Source organism: Pholcus phalangioides, unplaced genomic scaffold, assembly GCF_987345545.1.
Source record: "Pholcus phalangioides strain wild (caught in Gottingen) unplaced genomic scaffold, Ppha-v1.0 ptg000016l_1, whole genome shotgun sequence".
Taxonomy (NCBI): domain Eukaryota; kingdom Metazoa; phylum Arthropoda; class Arachnida; order Araneae; family Pholcidae; genus Pholcus; species Pholcus phalangioides.
The window spans coordinates 6,212,156-6,230,486 of record NW_028301609.1 but is presented as its reverse complement, the minus strand read 5'-3'; the positions used below and the strand labels follow the sequence as shown (position 1 = coordinate 6,230,486).

The window sequence follows — 18,331 nt, the reverse complement described above, 5'->3', positions numbered from 1 at the left end:
AGTGAATCGATCAGCTAAACTTACTGTGATCATGGAAGATACATTAATTGTAGAGTATATTGAGATGCACAACTTAGTCTTTGATTTCTTCAAAAACCCTGATGTTATAAATCACAAATTGATGCCGCTTAAGGAAGTAAAAAAATGTGGTATCAGATTGTGATATCAAATGTGATTGTGTGCCTGTAACCAGTACCACAGTTTCAAATCACCAGTTTGACTGATTCTATCGTGTTACACTGCATCACTGAATGGTATAGATAAACAGTTGACACTGATCTGATTGTGTACCTTAGTTAATTAAGGTTCTATTCATACACATCAGACACATTTCAAACTTATATCATATAATAATAGGATATAGAAATTTATATATTTTTTGACATGAATACATCTCATAAATTGGTAAGACTAAATCCAAATAACTTCCACATAACACATGCGAAGACAATGCTAAATATTCATTGGAAAGATGAAGATCGAAAGTTTCTAGTGACAGGGGTTTGATCTCAGTATGACATCATTGGATAACAATAGTAAAACATGAAGTATGAAAACTGTTGTCCCACATTGAAAATTGGTATAGCTTGAGATATACATGAGCTTACTATCACCTGCTATGCAAGGGGTTGTTGGATTCATCTTGGCAAGTTCCATGAGAAAAGGCAGTAAAATAAAACCTCCCATAAGGAGCATTTGAAAATAATAATAATAATTAAGGTCTAGCAAAATTTGTGATTTTTCTCAAAATAATACAGGATATAATTAATAAATTGTTTTTGAAACATCAGAAACAGTTTAAGATGTTTTGTTTTTAATGTTCCCAACCAGGGGTGCGCGAGAGCATTGTTGGGGATGCAAGATGGAAAAAAAATTACAACATGTTGACTGATTATTTAGGAAAATTAAAATTATAATAATTGAATTTTTCAATTCCTAAAAAATATGAATCATACCAATATTTTGACATCTCATCTTCTGACTTCTTGCAGAAATGTGTCATACAAATTTTGTGTTGTACGTTTTTTTTTTTCCGATAACGTGTTTTCTTGGTTTCCATTTCAGTTAAGAAAAAATACCATTATTTACCTAAAATGTTTCGTGGTTTGTTTACATTGGTACCTCCTGTTATTAGCATGATGTGCATAGATTTGATACTGCTGTGAACACACACGACTCAGGAAAAATGTTCAAAAATTCAGTCAAGTGTCAAAGAAACATTATTTATAGTTGTTGAGGCTAGAATCAATAAGTGAAGAACTATTCAATGTGTGGATCTTTTTTTCCAAATCTCAAAAAAAATGTTAAAAAATGTTTTTTTAATTTTGTTTTTGAATAATTTTCAAAAAAATGAAGCCAAAATTAAATATTATCCATATAGCCGAAAATACATGAAACAATAAGTAAAATAATTAATATAAACTAATTATTGGATAATTAGTATAATCAATTACAGAAAAAACCCTGAATTTTTTAACAGATAAGAAACATATTATCCAAGGGGGTGTGGGAAGGTAAGTCACATTGCTCTGGGGGTGCGAGGAAGGGAAAAAAAGGTTGGGAACCATTGGTTTAAGAGCATAGAGCAACTTGTAGGGATTTTTAAAAATTTTAATGTTGCTAATGCTTTACTAATTACCATATTCATGTTGTGAACTTGCGGCAGTGGACACACACAGCCTACCCTTTTTTTTCACAATTATTTTTTTTTTTAATTAAAAATGTTTAATAATCCTGTAGTTCTGTTTTTACTTATTTTCCAATCTTTTGATGTAAAAATGGATGAGTATGTTTCCTTCAACATTTACACATTTGACATTCCCCTTTTTGTGTGACAACACTCAATTTGAATGTACGTAGATGGCAATACATACAGAATAAATCTTACATATGTTTTCAAAGTCTTTTCTAACACAATATCTACAGTGAATGCTAAATTGAATCAAAATTAATTTTAAAATAAATATATGTATTTACAAAAAAAAAGGAAATTCACGTAAATACAAGAAATGTAATTTTGTGGCGCATTCATGAAATAATTTATTTGAAGCATCTATTTACACACTTACTACAAAACTAATTGACTGATATTATATGTGTATATAGCTACGCTTTCTTTTATTTGTAGTATAAATTATCCAATTACAATATTGCTTTTGGTGAATATATACAAATATATTTTCATCACCTACGAATATAGACACCTAACAAAAGAAAGTAAATCAAAATTAGAAGGCAATAATGAAAGACAACACTTATAAAATCAAAGAACATACATACATAGCACCAGTGATGGACAATTTTCCTTAACTTTGCCGATTTCAACGCCAAAAATCGTGTGTTTTTTGTGCAGCATATAAATTTTTCACAGGTCACTTAATTTTTATCACTGGTTTTGATATAGGATTTATAGACATTCGCCATACACAGGATGGTGTCATATATATTGAAGAAATCTCCCGATATCCCAAAAATAGCAAGACTATTTGACTATACATGTTCTTTTTATTGTTTTTTTTCTTTTCAGAATTCATTTATTTGTATACAATGTTGATGCTGCATAGTCTTTGTCAATCTTTTCATTTTTTATCTAAAGCCTTATTTTTTGTGAAATTTCAACAGCTTTGCATTAGTTAGTGATGCAGTAGGTGCACTAACCACAGATATGAACGCACTTCAGTCATCAGAAGGAAAATGCATGTTTCCCTGCAGCTACTGCCAAAGGAGTTTTAACTCGTTATCTGATCTCAACAGGCATATGGCATTTCATGCAGGTAAGCAATTAATAATTATGTTAGTGCGCAAATCTTTGATGTAAAGGCCGAAACTTTGATACTTTAATGTAAAGGCTGTTGCAGAAATAAGTAACAAAATTTGAAACACTGGTAGAGGGTGGGGGCTTAAAATAAACATTTATTGTCAGAGTGTGTCATTGCATATCCATGAATGAAGCATTTGAGCTCTGGCACTCAAAAAACAAGATTGAAATCTATATCAGAGTGAATAATAATCCAGTGACAATGCCTGGACTCTACCTCTGTAAATCAAATGTATGTGCACCCAAGCAGCAGCTTAGACTTTAGTTTAGACATCAAAATTTTATAAAATTTCCAATAGTAAAAATGATGTTCAGAGGCGGATTTAATGGTGGCCGCACTGGGCAAGCGTCAGGGGCCCCCAACTTCTAAAGGGCCCAGAAAAACCCAAACATCACATTATTTTTTCTAATTTAAGGGGCCCAATATTTTTAATTGCGCCCGGGGCCTCGGCCGACTTTAATCCGCCGCGTTATACCAAATTGTGACAGAAAAATTGGTATTGGAACCTAAAATTTTCAATGTGTGATCACTAGCTTTTTGGATGAAAGAAATATGCTTGGCTCCAAAAGTGCTTGGTTAGCTCCTAGATTTTTTCTCAATATGTGAAGCCCTGCATAAAACTTTCTCTCAACAGGATAAGTAGTGATGGTGTATCAATAAGAGCTTTTTTTTTGATTGAGCTGGCATAATTAAGAATGGTAAAATTCAGTACAGACTAAAAAGCAGGACTTATGGTAACATACATTTTGCTTGGTAAACAATTATGTGTGGTTTTATACTAAAAAAAAATCAAGTTTACCCCTGGATCAGCTAGGCTAAAGCACTGTCAGCCTTTTACCAGGGTCATCTTTAGGGGTGGCATATGAGACTTTGCACCAGAGCTACATGTAATCTCCGGGGGGGGGGGGGGGGTAAAATGAGCATTCATTGTCAGAGAATGTGTATCTGTAAATGAAGTGCTAGAGCATTGGCACTCAAAACAAGATTGCTTTAACGCCTGGACTCTCCCTCTGTGAATAGAATGAATGCATTTCTTTGTCATGTTAATTTGATTCAATGGCTCAGATTCAGGCTACATTCAACAGTTCGTGTTTGTCGCAAAATTTCACTGAGATGCATAAAATTATAAGATAGCTTTTTCTACTTTAAAACTTCTAGAACTTATCCTGCCCACACCATGCATGCTAGCACCGAACGATCCACAAAGTTTCACTGAAATAATAGAATCACACAACCCACAGGTGGATCCCACACTGTTTGAGAATTAGTGCAACATAAGTGAATCAAGCAATGAAATGGCATCATGGTGTTCATCCATTCAAATGTAACCATAAAAATTTGTGTTTTAGTTTTTGATAATGCTGTGTAACGTATTGTATAATCGTTACCTCCCGGTTCTTTAATATTTTTTCCCCAGTAACCATTGAGTGGATGACAACAATGAAATAGACAAAGGTTTTGACTGAACTATAAACATTTATTCAATTATATGTTAAACTATTAATGTTACGTTTTATCAACAATTATCACAGTTAGGCTTTTCTCTCAATGTTACAATGAAACAATAAAAGGGATCGATCTCATAGCCATGTCCAGGTTTTCACGTGTTAGTTCTCATCGTCCGATAGACACTCCCAGGTGTCTACCTCACAGCCAAAAACTCCCTGATACCAGCTTCAGTCGGGTTTGGTGTCTTCAAACACTCATTGAGACCAGAGCTCAGTCGCTGCACATGGAACTGGAGGCGAAAGTTCACGGGTAGCCGGTCTGGCCACTAACCAATCCACTGGATCACGACGACGTTGAAACCTCATGTGAAGTCAAGCGATGAGACGGGTTAAGTGCCAAGGCACACTTCTACAATTATAACTTCATTGTATTTATGAGATGATCTAGCTCACACCATAACAGGGCGTGACGCCTTAGTGATTAAGTAGCAGAATCGGTCGTAAGTTGTAAGTAAGGTAGTGAAGCACATCCCTAACTAGCTTTTATATAGCAGCATTCCCATAATGCCTCACGAAAGAACCAATCACATCATTGAAGGTATGGCATTAGCTTGTATCTAATTTACATAATTTCATGAGAGAAAAGGAAATATTGTAAACATTATAATATTGAATCTGGCAACCAAACATAACAAATTGGAGATCTGGCCAGGATCCACAACTTTTAGGCCTATTGCATATTGTATAAACTCATGACATTATAAACCGCGAGATGGTCCTAGGAACCACAGACGGCGTGGAGGTAAAATATATTGCACATTTAAAATAGAGTTTGACGATGACGACTTGAAGTTGCCTCCACCGACGAACCACTGGACCCCCCAGAGGGAAAGAGAAGGTAACTAGACGAGCTATTGGGATCTCTGACATGGATGTAAAGCGGAATTTATATGGGACGTTGGCAGCCCGACCTCTGGCCCCGTTCTCGCCCAATGGCTAGGAGACCCCACCCCTCGACCGTCAGACTAAGCGAACTAACTGACCCAAACTGGAATGTCAGCGGAAGCCTCGGGTGGTTTCCGGTAACCAACGAACCCTGGGGCCTAAACAAGATTAATTGAACAACAGGATTGTAAGAGATCCCAGGTCGTCATGTTACAGCTGAAGGTTGTGAAAGTTATGAATCATTATTGGTTAATTCAAAGTAACTAGCAACAAAAATAGCAACATATAAATATGATGGTGAAAAAAATATACCAAAGATGAATAATTTTAAAATAGATGTCTTGTATTTGCACATACTGAAACAAGAGAATGCTAATCTGCTTAAAGAAAACAATTTAACACTTAAATGCTCAATTTTATTTTTTTTGAGCTGATAATTTTGTCACGTATTGAAAGTGAGAAAAAACATTAAAAAAAAATCTGTTTCGAATCATACTGCTTATACAAGGCATAACTGAAGATGTCCAAAGCCTCTAAACTAGTGCTTCCCAACCGGTGTGAAACGATATCTGCTAAGGGGTGCCACGAGATATTATGGAGATGAGTCGCCATCTGATGGCAGTGTCAGCAATGTGAGCTTTGGCCTGAGTTAGGTCTGGCTGTCCATGTAAGGCATCGTTCAGCCAACACCATCTATAGCAGAAAGCCTCCGCGTGAACCTCGTGATGTCACTGAAGAAGTCCATTTAACCTATAGTTATTGGATATATTGCAAAAAAAGGGTAAAGATATAACATGTGTTGGGGCCTGCTATATCCAATGGCTACAGGTAAAATCAACTTCTTCAGCAACATCAAAGCTTTGCGCAGAGGCCTTCATATAGATGGTGTTGGTTCAGTGCACACGAGTTTAAGAAAAGAGGATTCGTTGGCTTTGTAGTTTAATGGTCTTGGGTTCTCACCCGGCAAGTGAAAAGATGTGGGTCTGATTTCCTGCAAGAACAGTTGAATTTTCTTTCTTCGATTTATCTTCCCATCAGCCAGCTGTCGAAACTTTCATAGTAATAGCAGAGAGTGACATCATTTTTGGATAAGCTGAAAGACTTCATTTATCAAAGCTAACCAGGATTGCAAGATGCAATAGATATGTACTTTCCATCTCTTTCCACTGAGAATCTAGACAGAGTTGTCTCACCATTTGATTTTGCAGACAGTGCAGAGGAAATTAATTTCATGAGATGAATCTATTGATCTTTGTGCTAATTCAACACTCAAAGGTAAGTTCACTAAGAGTGAGGCATCGGTGGCTGGTTTTTGGCTTGGACTGAGAAGGAGTATCCTAATCTAACAAAGAAAGAAATTAACGCTATTTTGTCCTTTCAACATCATATCTATGCGAGCAAGCCTTTTTTGCTATGGCCACAATAAAATAAAAAGACTATTGTAACATGGCAACAATAAAATACAAAGACTATTGCAACATACCGCCAATAAAATACAAAGACTATTGCAACATGGCGACAATAAAATACAAAGCAAGAAATAGACTAATACTACTACTCAACCATACATGCAGCTTGCACAAATTCCTCTACGGAATCTCTAATGAACTGGTACATGCCGGAATGTGCGTGTGAATGTTGTAAATATATAACATGAAGTTTGTTTCTGTGTGATTCTTGTTATGAGTAGTGCTGCCATCTGTCAAGAAATAGACTGCAAGACCTTGAAGACAATTTATGTATTTCATTGCAAACTGTAAGCCCTGACTTCAAGTATCTGTGCTTTAAGCATCAATCACAAGTTTCTTATTAATGATTAATGAAACAAAACTTTATTGATGTATTTTTACTGCATGATTTTTGTTGTATGAAACTGCATTTTGAATTCAAGGAAAAGTGCCGTACGTTTTTAATGTTATTCCAGAGGGTGCCATGAACTCCAAAAGATTGGGAAGCACTGCTCTAAACTCACACATAAACAAATGTATAAAAGTAATATTACTTTCTAAATATATGCCTACCTTTTTTGTGATTCAAAATTATAGTAAGAAGAAAATTCAGATTGCAAACTTCAAGGTAAAAAAAAGAGAAAACTGCAAACAAAAAATTTTAACAACTTAACGAAATCACAGCCACACATGCTCTGCAACAAGCAAAGAGTCACTCTCATTGATTGGAGCAAATAAAATAATATACCAGCAAATTAAAAATATAAAATAGAAACAATATGATCTAACCTTAAGTGGGAAAGGCAGTTCTGAATTTTTATCTTTAAACTGGCTGCAATAATGAACTTTTAAAGAAGCCTTTGCATGTATGCGAAGCAATACATTTAAGGGTCAATATGATGCAATTAAAAAATATTCTTCCCCCATATCTGTTAAAATTGAACTAGAACTTTTTTCTTTCACAGATATTCGACCATTTAAATGCCCATACTGCAGCTACTGCAGTCGCACAAACAGCCAGTTGAAGGTCCATATGATGCGTCATGAAGGTGAGTTCACGTTTTATGAGTATATGGGTTCTATGAACATGAGATTTCAAGGAGAGAAATTTAATTTTAATATGTCAGACAGGAATAAAGGTCAAAGAATTTCAAGGGATAACAGTTGTGTAAATGGTAAAAATCATAGGCTGAAATCATCAATGAATACATACAAGATTTCCTTTATATTTTCCACACAGGTATTAAACATTACATGTGCCAAATATGTAATTACAATGGCGTCACTCAATCGGACCTCAACAGGCACCTGAAAACCCGCACCCACCTACTGCGTTCGAGGAACATATGTGCGTGTTGTGGCACGGGTTTCCACACACGCAGCTTGTCTGAAGAGCATTTCAAGAGCTGTAGCCTGCTTGCGAGTGCAAATGGTCAAGACCCCAACAAAGGCCAAGATTCTGCGACCAAAATTGTCATTGAAAACCGGAACCGTGGTAACAGACTGAAACATGTTCAGAAGCCAAAAGATGAAACAATGAAAAGTGATTTCTTTCAGAAACTCTGTGAAATGAGGAATATGGGTATACCTTTCGCCGAATTCATTCAACCAAGCAACACAGCCAATGTTGTCAAATGATTTTTTTCTCCATAAAATATTCAAAATACGTATTCATAAATCATCTGATTTTAACACAGCGTGAAAAAAAAATTAAATGACCATTACTGAACAAGATAAATCTCATATTTAAAGCGGGTTTGCTGCCCTAAATTCAGTTATTATATTGTTACGTATTCCATGTTATGAATAACAAGAAGTACAGAAATCAAAATTAATGAATTGTAATTTATTTTCATTTAATAAAACATGAATTTAAATATCTAAATGTTCTTATTAACAGTATTATTACTGAGATATATTGTAATTTTATATTTAAATATCAATAACTTCTTTTTAATTGTGATTGACAGGTTACGCGAGTTCAAAGTATTTAATTTAATGAATCTTGATATGGTAATCAACCCCCCCCCTCCCCCATCATTATGCACACATCCAGAGACGAAGAAAAAGCACAATATACTAAAAGTGGGAGGGATACAACCCCAATCACTCCATCTAACAAGGAAAGGGTTCCAAGGTCACATCTTCCAAAAAGTTTTGAAAAAACTATCACTTACACTGATTCTAATCATTTTAATGTGCACAAAAATATTAAAAAAAAAAATCTGGTAGAATTATTATGGGTCACTCAAAAAAAAAACAAACTTTGAATGCCTATAGAGAATTTAAAAATCCCGCACAACTCTAGAGCGTTCATTCAAACAACACGTGATTAGGGACAGCACAAAGACAGAAGAAAAAAAAATAGAACTAGTTTCTGAAGTAAAGGAAGGAAAAGAAAGTGAAAAGAAGTTTTTTTGTAGATATTGCCAAAAAGTACGAGAGGCGATGAGTAACTGGCTGTTATCATTTTTAATAATTTTTGAGACTTTAATAATTGCACACTGTAGCTAATTTTTTTTTGTTTTTATGTGTTTCTGGGCGAGATAAATGCACTTGAATTGTTTCATAGATTTTTGAGGACGATACCTTGGAACCCTTTCTTTGTAATATTGCAATGTTAAAAATGTTTTTACCAGAGGTTCAAAGGCATGAAATATCTAAATGGGCATTATGAGGAAGGGCTAGTGCACTTGGTTGGAAACTGTGATATGTTGTTGATCTTGGAAAACTAACAAGCTGAGTGGCTTGATATTAATATAATGATTATAGTAATAACCAATGGCAGAAATTTATATTCAGCCATTTTCGGCAGACACATTTAACCTTGGAACCTAACATCCTTAAACAGTTATAAAAATGTTAAAACACGAATGGAGGTTTTAAAATCAGTGGTTATAATATGAAATTTGGAATGGATATTTAATTTAGATGATATATTTTAGTATGGTATAGAGTCAATTTTTTCAATTATAATCAATAAATTATTTGAGCTATAAGGACAACCATCCAATGTCTGATCACAGCTCTCGAGGATCATTCTTTGATGCTTTACTGCCAACTACTTCTTACAGGGAGTACCATAACAGAATAAGAGCTATAGAGAAAGCGGATTAAAAAAACAACAGCAATGCTGCCTCATCTAATTTGTCATTAATTGAACAGATTTGCAAATATTATTTGATGTTACTATGGAATCAATTTATTAATTATAGTGGTTCTCTGAGTATGTGCTGCCGCTGTCAGAGACTATATTTAAGTTGTCAAACTGTCGAGGGAGTTACGTCCAGTCTAGGCTAATGATACATGCTTTCTCTCAGTGGCTCTATCAAAGGGCAAGAATCCATTGATATCAGAAGTTCAAGGACCCCATTGCTTCTTTTTAATCTTTCCAATAATTTACATCGATTGGTGAAAGAAAAATTTCAGTAAGTACAATCATGCTCAAAAGTTAAGCAACAAGCTGATAATTCTCCACTGTAATCTCATTGCATGATGATCTGGACAGAAATCGCTATTGGTGCCTTTATGTCTTCACAAGAGGTTCAGAGATGGTAGTGCACTATTGAGATGACATTCCTGCATCATATGCTTGCACCATTTCTTTCTGTCACCATGTTTATGGATGATAATGCAAAAGTTAACACAGTTTGTGTTAAGGAAACAGATATTTTCTGGATTTTATGCCGGGGTGAACTAGAAAAGAAAAGTCATCTTGTCTTAGTTGGGATGTATTGCTGGGTTCATGGCCCGGCAGAGACAAGATTACTTTTGTTTTCGAGTTCACTCTAGCATAAAATCCAGAAAATATCAGTTTCCTTCATGTATTGGGCCGCTTTACTTTACTGCACACCATCTCTGGTCATATATTGCCATATGGAAATTTCCAACCAGTGAAGTTGGGTGGGAAATAAAGGCATCAGGTATCAGTGGTCGCTCTAGGCTCAGTTGGTAAAGAAATTGTTTCTGATGTTTTTTTGGTTGGATTCACTCATAGACCTTGATGGTAACCTTCATAGTGGAAGATAAGCATTTTACCACTCAGGCACTGATATATATTGGGCTGAGAAAAAGCTGTCTATCTCATCAATACAGTTTGTGTTGTCCAGCGTTATGTTCAGTTCTAAACGCTGATTTGTACGGAATAGCACTCATTTCTTTTGACTTGAACCCAATAGAGAATGTAATAGACATCTATAGTAAACATTCAACTACTTTCCATGACCCTTTCCAAAGCCTTGATGAGCTGCGATTTTGGACCCTGATACCATTGATAATCTTATTATAGGTATGGGTCGACATTGTTGAGCCTGTGCATCCAGCATAGCTGGTCATATCCCATATTGGCTGACTTTCTCCACTGAACATTTTGTGGCTCAATATGTGATTGTTTTTTCTATGCATGCCAGTTTATTCGATTTTGGATTTTTTATTTTCTTCATAATTTCATCAGACATTATCTTTTGCTTCACTCCATGATCTCTATAAACTCCAGCAAAAAAGAATTAAATGTTTGCTTTTATAAGCATTTTTCATTTTGTTGCTAAAATTTTGAGCATTAGTGCAGATTGGAACAAATCGAATAACAACTTTTATGCTCTCAACCTTATTTTGTGCATATAAACTATTTTTTCTGGAGAACTATATGTGACTCACAGTACCTTATTCAGTTTTTGATTTCAATAATGACAGTATAGTATCTAGTACAAAATTGAAATGAGTTTATTTCATTTTTAACTAAATCAGGCAGACTTTTATTTGCTAGTCTGAGGGAATACTTATGCCTGATGGTGCTATGATTCATATTGTACCCAATCGATTTTGGATTTAATTTTTTTTGGGCATGAGGCCCGAGGGCTATGTAATAAGAGATGTTTCATGAGGGGGCTGGCATTGATACAAGCTGATGTCATGTGTTACATCATTGCTCAAGCAGAACAGAGAGTGCATCTGTTTTCATAGGCGTACGCAGAATTTTCTTGAGCGGGGGTTTTTCAGATTTTTCCCTTCTGAGGAGGGGAGTTACTTTTTTTTCCTGCAAAATAACACTATAATCTTGGCTTAGAACCCTCCCCCCCTTGCGTACTCCAATGTCTGCCTTACTACCCTGTTAATTACAATAGTTTGCAATGCTGTACTGCCCATTTTATTGAATACTTTCCAAAATTATATTTTTGATTATTGCCATTAGTATTTGCATATTTATTAGTTTGCTTCATCTAAACATTTAAATGGTTGGATATTGGTCATACCAATAAGAAATTTCGCATTTGCTTAGGAGGTAACTTCCACTAAGAATATATTTTTTGGATTCATTTCAGTTGAATCCCGTACGTTAGTTGATTTTTATTGGTTTGATTGAAAGCCAACTAAAGACACATAATTTCAACTATCTTTCAAACTTTCTATACTTTTTTATTCTTTTTTTATTTTCATTTGAATTAGGTGTAGGTTTTAGAAGTGTTAACTTCGTTATCACCAATACAACTGCAACATAAAAATATGGGACGCAAATATATAAAAAAAGAAATCCTGATATAAAATGTTTGTGAGGTTATTACTATTATTGTTTTGAATGCTAACATCAAAAGACATTACAACTTACCAACTATTTCTTGGATTTAATTTATTTCTTAGTTTTTTCATCTATTTCCTAATGCCCTTTTTATCTCTATTCAAAATTTTAATTTTAATAGTCTTTATCCTTGAACAAATGTGTATAGCTTGTGGGCATACATGTGTGTGTGAGAGAACACTTTCATAAGTCTATTTTTTCAACTCTTTAATAACACCTTTTTGGTGGCTGAACGCACATCATGGAGAGATTCAAAAACTCTTTAGAAGCTATCAACCATTCTTCTTCATGTCTCTGACAGTACTGTTAATCCACAAAGGATGAGGTATTTATATTACGAGTCAAATATGGGCATACCTACAGTTTACTTAATTGAGCCTCTTACATTTGGACACTCATATTTTGCTAGTCTCTGGGTCTTTAGGAAAAGTATGATAAGTAACTTGAATCTAAAGTTTCTTTGTTCTTTCAGTAGTTCTTGCACGTTGTAATCACACAGCAACTCATATTTGTTTATCACTCATTTTCACAAGAATCACAAAAAAAAATTGTAAAAACACCACAAGCGCATACTTGATACAAAAAACAAAACCATAAATGAGAGATCATTCACTTGAAACAGTAAAATATGTAAGTAAAATTTAAAATAATCTTCTCCAATGCAGTAAGTCTCTTTGCTCTGATGCAGTCTGTTACAAAGTGCTTGAGCAGCGACATCACACGATAGCTCTGATCCTACGCCCATCTGAGCCAAAGCGGCGAGCGCATTTACAAAGAGATGAAGCCTTTACTATACAGCCCTGGCAAGGACCACCAAGGTCATGCTGCGTTGAACCAATGACCAATAAAAACTATTCCAGGCATATGATTAAATTTAAATTTTCACAATACTTTGAACAGCTGATGAATCAGTCAGTCATACAAAATTTATCTTGTTTAATTCAGTTTTTTACAGTTATATTACTACGTGAACTCCATACACATTTTAAAAAAATCAGATGAAAGCTCTCGGTCATAAATAAGAGCTACTGTATCCCTCATTCATGAAACCACATTTCAGACAATATTTTTTTTTTGTAATGATAATAAGTAAAGTTCTAAAAAAATTTGAAACATTGACTATTTTTCAAATATTATTGGCAGCAATCGCGAGTAAAAAAAAAAAATTGTTGTAAACTATGATTTTAATAGTCACTTACATGTTAAATGAATCAATTTAAATAATCATTAATTTTTCAATGAATTTGAAAACAATTTATTTCATTAAAATATTTTAAATTGTCATTATTCAATGACAGAAAAAAAACAAACTTGTATTAACGTTTCTTTGGTTTATCCTCAATTTAATGGACTCAAGTTTCTGAGTTTTAGTCTAGTGATTAAATAGTACACAAAATTAATGTTTAGTAGCATTTTAAAAAAACCTTTACCATACATTTCTAATTATATTTAATGATACTGCTGACAGTTTTGAGCAGTGGTATCGAAATCGAATCCAAAATGTTGGCAGAATATTTCTGCCATAATATTACATGAAGATTTTCTCCAGATTTTTCAGGAAATTTGCCGACCTACATTAGAAAATTTTATTTTATTAGATAGAGAAAGATAAACCAGTGAAGATCGGTGATGGGGGATTGTGTGTGTACTTATTAATTCCCCCCTCCCCCACACACCGAACCCTTGTATTATTAAATATTTAAGAATGGAACAACATTCAATATTGTATTTATTCTGTAGTATACGAAAAACAAGCAAAGACATCAAAATTTCCTGCCTACGTATAATGGGAATGTATTTCATTGTCGTGCTTGGAATAAACTCATTGTATTGTGTAATTTATATACATATGTATATGCGTATGTTATCTCATGTGACATCATGTATTTGTGCATACCATATAAACTGAATGCTCAGGGATGAGAAAAAATTAAAAAAAAAGTTGATGCATTATAAGAAAAAAAAAAAAAGAGTAAATTAGCGCATACTTCCTATGGAAGAATGTTTCTTACTGGTCTCATATTAATCTTTCATTTTAGTGCAGTGTGCGCGCACTCAAATTTGAATGCAGCACACTGTACATGTTAACAATGTTGCTGTCCATAATTGATCAGAGCTCTTGGAACTGGTTTCTGAACAAGACATCATAGTGAAACAGTTATGAGAGGCCATATATGAGAACATATTGGAAGATTGTCTCGAGTTGCATAATAACACACACACACACATATATATATATTTCTATTTTTTTTTTCTTTTCTGTCATAGAAATTCTAAAGCTTTTTTTAAGTTTAATAAAATTAGAGTTTCAAATATTGTGTGGCACTGATGCTCGATCTAGAGCAGGTGTGTGTACAACCTCTGGCCAGCAAAAGGTGTTCTGGTAGAAAAGTGCACAAACACAATAAATGTCTAGGCTGACCATTTTCCCTTCTTAAAAATACAGGTAATAGATATCCACACAGGATATCAAGAGTCAAAAAAATTGTCAAAGGTCCAAATTCTCAAAGTTGCCAATTACAGTAAAATAAATTGTCGAAAGCAAGCAAAGTTGACAATAACAGAAAAAAATAAAATAAAATAAAAATTTTCAAAAGCAATCAAAGTTGACCGTTACAGTAAAAGAAAATTATCAAAGGCAAGTAAAGTTGCAATTTACAATGAAAGAAATTGTTGGAGGCAAGTAAATTTTTGCCATCTATCGCTAAAACTGCTGAAAAATCACCAATGGTGGGAAATAGAAGGCTTTTGCAAGTTCCAATGGGTACAAAATTCACCAAAAAACATACATATTTGACAGAAAAGCAAAATTAATACATGTGTGTGACTAATTAATTATATCGTGAAAATTATGACTCTTAGTTGCAAAAGTAATTAAAATTTCAAAAATTCTTTCCCTTGTTGAAGATGGAAAAAGGGACATTTTATACAAAAAGATTGGACGACTAAAATTACGGGTCATACGTTGTCACACTATATATATATACACACACATACACAAGTTTTCCGGCCCATGAACTTAAAAGGTTGTACACCTTGATCTAGAGCCACCCATGAAATGGCACAACATACTGTTCTAGTATGTTCAATTTAACTTGCCTAAATGGAATTTTTCCAAGGAATAGCTTTAAAAAAACTTCTTGCGACAACCTCAATCCCAAACAGAAAATTATGATTCAACTTCCCTATATGCCTCGACATATCTATTTCACATGATGTCTTGTCTGCATTTCTTTCATATGATGTTAGATTTGAAAAAAAAAGTGAAACATGTTGGTTTACTACTCTACTCGAGCTTTAGTTACGGACCTAATAATGTGAATCGCGTCAGTGTAAAATTCATGTTTCCATGTTAGTTTTATAGAAAATTCATGTTGATCAAACTTTCCTTTTTTTGAATTAGATAATGCTTGGAGCTGTGCCAGCGTACTATATTTTCTGATTTAGAATAAAAAATAAATAAAAATGAACATATATATATATATATACGAAACCTCCCTACCTCTCTCTTTGCTATAGATATATATTTATATAGACTACCCAAAGGAAATTTATCGAAGCCGATTGGCCAATGCATTCTTCCTTGTTCATTTAGCTCTACTTGACAATGAGACCTCTCCCCATTCATCTTACATTTACCCTTATAATTGATATTGAACTTTTTTTTTACGATTTGAATCAATTTTAGTATAGCCCAGTTATGGTGAATACCTCAATAGATCACTCCTGATAGTTATACACCAGAATATACAGTCAATTGATAGATTTCAGCTTTTATTGAATGAAACTGAATGGCGGATAAACACTACGCACAATGGAATCAAAACCTATTTTGAACAGTTATAGATGCCCTTTTGACGGCCGTACCCGAGATCTATGAGATCTAGATGGTTCATCCGCTAATGATCCAGCTAATTTTCTGGAAAAGCTTTCGACCATTCCGAGATTACCTCAAAATCACTATTTCGCATGTGCGTGCTTTAGCAACGATTCAGAGATTAGCAACATTTGCTGAATCAGTTAACAAACAGATAGAGCAATAATGACATACCAAGCCATACAATAATATAATTCTGAGAAAGATGTGGCTAGGCTAGCAAAAAATAAATAAATAAACAACGGCGCATATGGACAGGTCTTATCAACTGTCATTGAGAAAATAAATATCCTGGTGCTTTTTTTCTTATGAACATAATAACGATATAATTCCCACAGCTTATTCGAACGATGATTTAAAGTATTTTCTTAGAGTATTAGAAAACGCAATAAATGTTTTGTACAGCTGAAGCTTGAGAGTTACGTTGCAATAATTAATAACAATTATTATTTTCTTTTTTTCCCCTTAATATACACACAAAGGGTTGTGAAGCAAAATTATGTGTGTATGTATGTGTGTGTGTGTGTTTGTGGTGATGTTTTAGCGTGTTTTCCCATTTGTGAGATACTTGTGCATATTCGTTTTTCGTGGGTGATTAAACAGAGCGCACATTGCTATCGAAATGTATTTTACGTCTCATCTCTATGTTCTTATTCTTATAGCATAACATACATACATATATCGTTTGGCTGAGTGGAAAGTATAGCATTGTTGTTGAGTTATATTGTATTAGATAATATGATGAATGTAAAATTTTGTATGAAAAAAAAGGTGAGCTCTGGATATATATACCTCAATGATTTACAGCAATAAATTCAGTATAAGCCACCGGTATTCTCCTCATATTTGCCTCAGGGTCATGTAAACATCGATTTCATCTTGAATGAAAAGCTGAAAGTGAAACCTTCTAATCATACAATGATGATAGACAAAAATTAATTTTGAACACACGTTCTATTAGCAATTATAAATATCATATGGGTCAGATCATGCAGTTTTATGAATAGAAAATCCTTGAGCTATACAAAACTATTACCACATTTTTCTGCGTATGATCCTCAGATTGTGCATCAACAAAACATCCAAATTTCTTAGTGCAGATTATACAGGATGAATGTGACTTACTCTGTCAAACGAAAGGGGGGGGGGAGGGTGTGATAGATAAGCCCATTTGAAAAATGAAACGCTCTACTAACCCCGTTGCATAGAGCTGTTTTTGAGTTATGGTGGGTAATTGATTGTAGTATCAAAGATTTACATTCAAACTTAATCACATACTTGGAAAGAGCAGAAAAAATCCTATAAGGGGACACTATTCTGATTGAAATATCTGGATTTATTATCGAGCTAAAAGATTGGCAAAGTTCAAAATCAAATTTTTAATTGCCAATTCGCAAACACCCTTCTAACTAAAATTGGTCAAATTTACCAAAAACTTGACCTTTGCAACAGCTTTCAAGACAGCCTACAATAAAATACATCTGTGTATCGGGTTCAAGAGTAATTTAGCCTTTTGTTTGCACTGTATCCCTGCAATCAGGGTTCGTCGAAGTGGATGTTCAATGAAAATTAGAGGATACAGATTTTAGTGACAATTTGATTTTGGTGGAAAAGGTGGTATCACCTTATAGGATTTTATCAGGATATCTGTATTTAATGGCGAGCTGCAAGTGCCGAGAGGTTGGCAAAGTAGAAAATAAAACTGTCGCCAAATTCTATTAAAATGTCTACTTTGCAAAATGTCGATTTCAGTGATGTAATGTAAACAAAAGGCTAAATTTCCCCTATAAATAGAACACAGATATGGTTTATTGTAGGCTCTTTTGAAAGCTGCTGCAATGGAAAAGTTTTTGGTAAATTTGACTGGTTGCAGCTAAAAGGGGTTTTTGCGGAATTGGAGATGAAAAAATTTAGGTGACAATTTGATTTTGAACTTTGCCAATCTTTTAGCGCTTGTGGTTCGTCAATAAATCCAGATATTCTGATGGAAATGGTGACACTCTCTAGGATTTTTTCTGCTCTTTCCAAATATGTGCCTAGTTTGCATGCAGGTCTTTCAAAAATCTCACAAATTTTGGTATTTTCAGACTTGACACATTTTTCTTTCATAATCCACTGTCCACCATAACTCAAAAAATGGCTCCAGATAGGACAGAGTTGGAAGGGTGTTTCATGTTCCCCTTGAGCTTGTCTATCCCCTCCGTTTCATTTGGTAAAAT

General features: G+C 34.2%; 2 protein-coding genes across 7 annotated transcripts in view; one reads left to right on the top strand and one right to left on the bottom strand.

Moving 5' to 3' along the window:
• The window catches only part of LOC149074937 (uncharacterized), a 58,181-nt gene extending 49,033 nt beyond the window's left edge, over positions 1–9,148 (top strand). Inside the window, exons 4-6 of the mRNA XM_089245884.1 lie at positions 2,623–2,774; positions 7,626–7,709; positions 7,901–9,148. Coding sequence (XP_089102010.1) covers positions 2,623–2,774; positions 7,626–7,709; positions 7,901–8,298 — 634 coding nt within the window. The 3' untranslated portion in view covers positions 8,299–9,148. The remainder of the gene's footprint in view (positions 1–2,622; positions 2,775–7,625; positions 7,710–7,900) is intronic.
• Positions 2,020–18,331, bottom strand: part of LOC149074936 (protein NATD1) — a 34,255-nt gene continuing 17,943 nt past the window's right edge. For 2 of the 6 annotated variants that reach the window (XR_016194311.1, XR_016194313.1), the window contains exons 5-6: positions 16,905–17,003; positions 2,028–2,204 (exon numbers count right to left, since the gene is read on the bottom strand). The gene's annotated coding sequence lies outside the window, so the exon portion shown is untranslated. Of the gene's footprint in view, positions 2,205–14,934; positions 17,004–18,331 lie in introns of those variants that run through there. The other 4 variants (XR_016194310.1, XR_016194312.1, XM_089245886.1 and 1 more) reach the window with 4 other exon arrangements.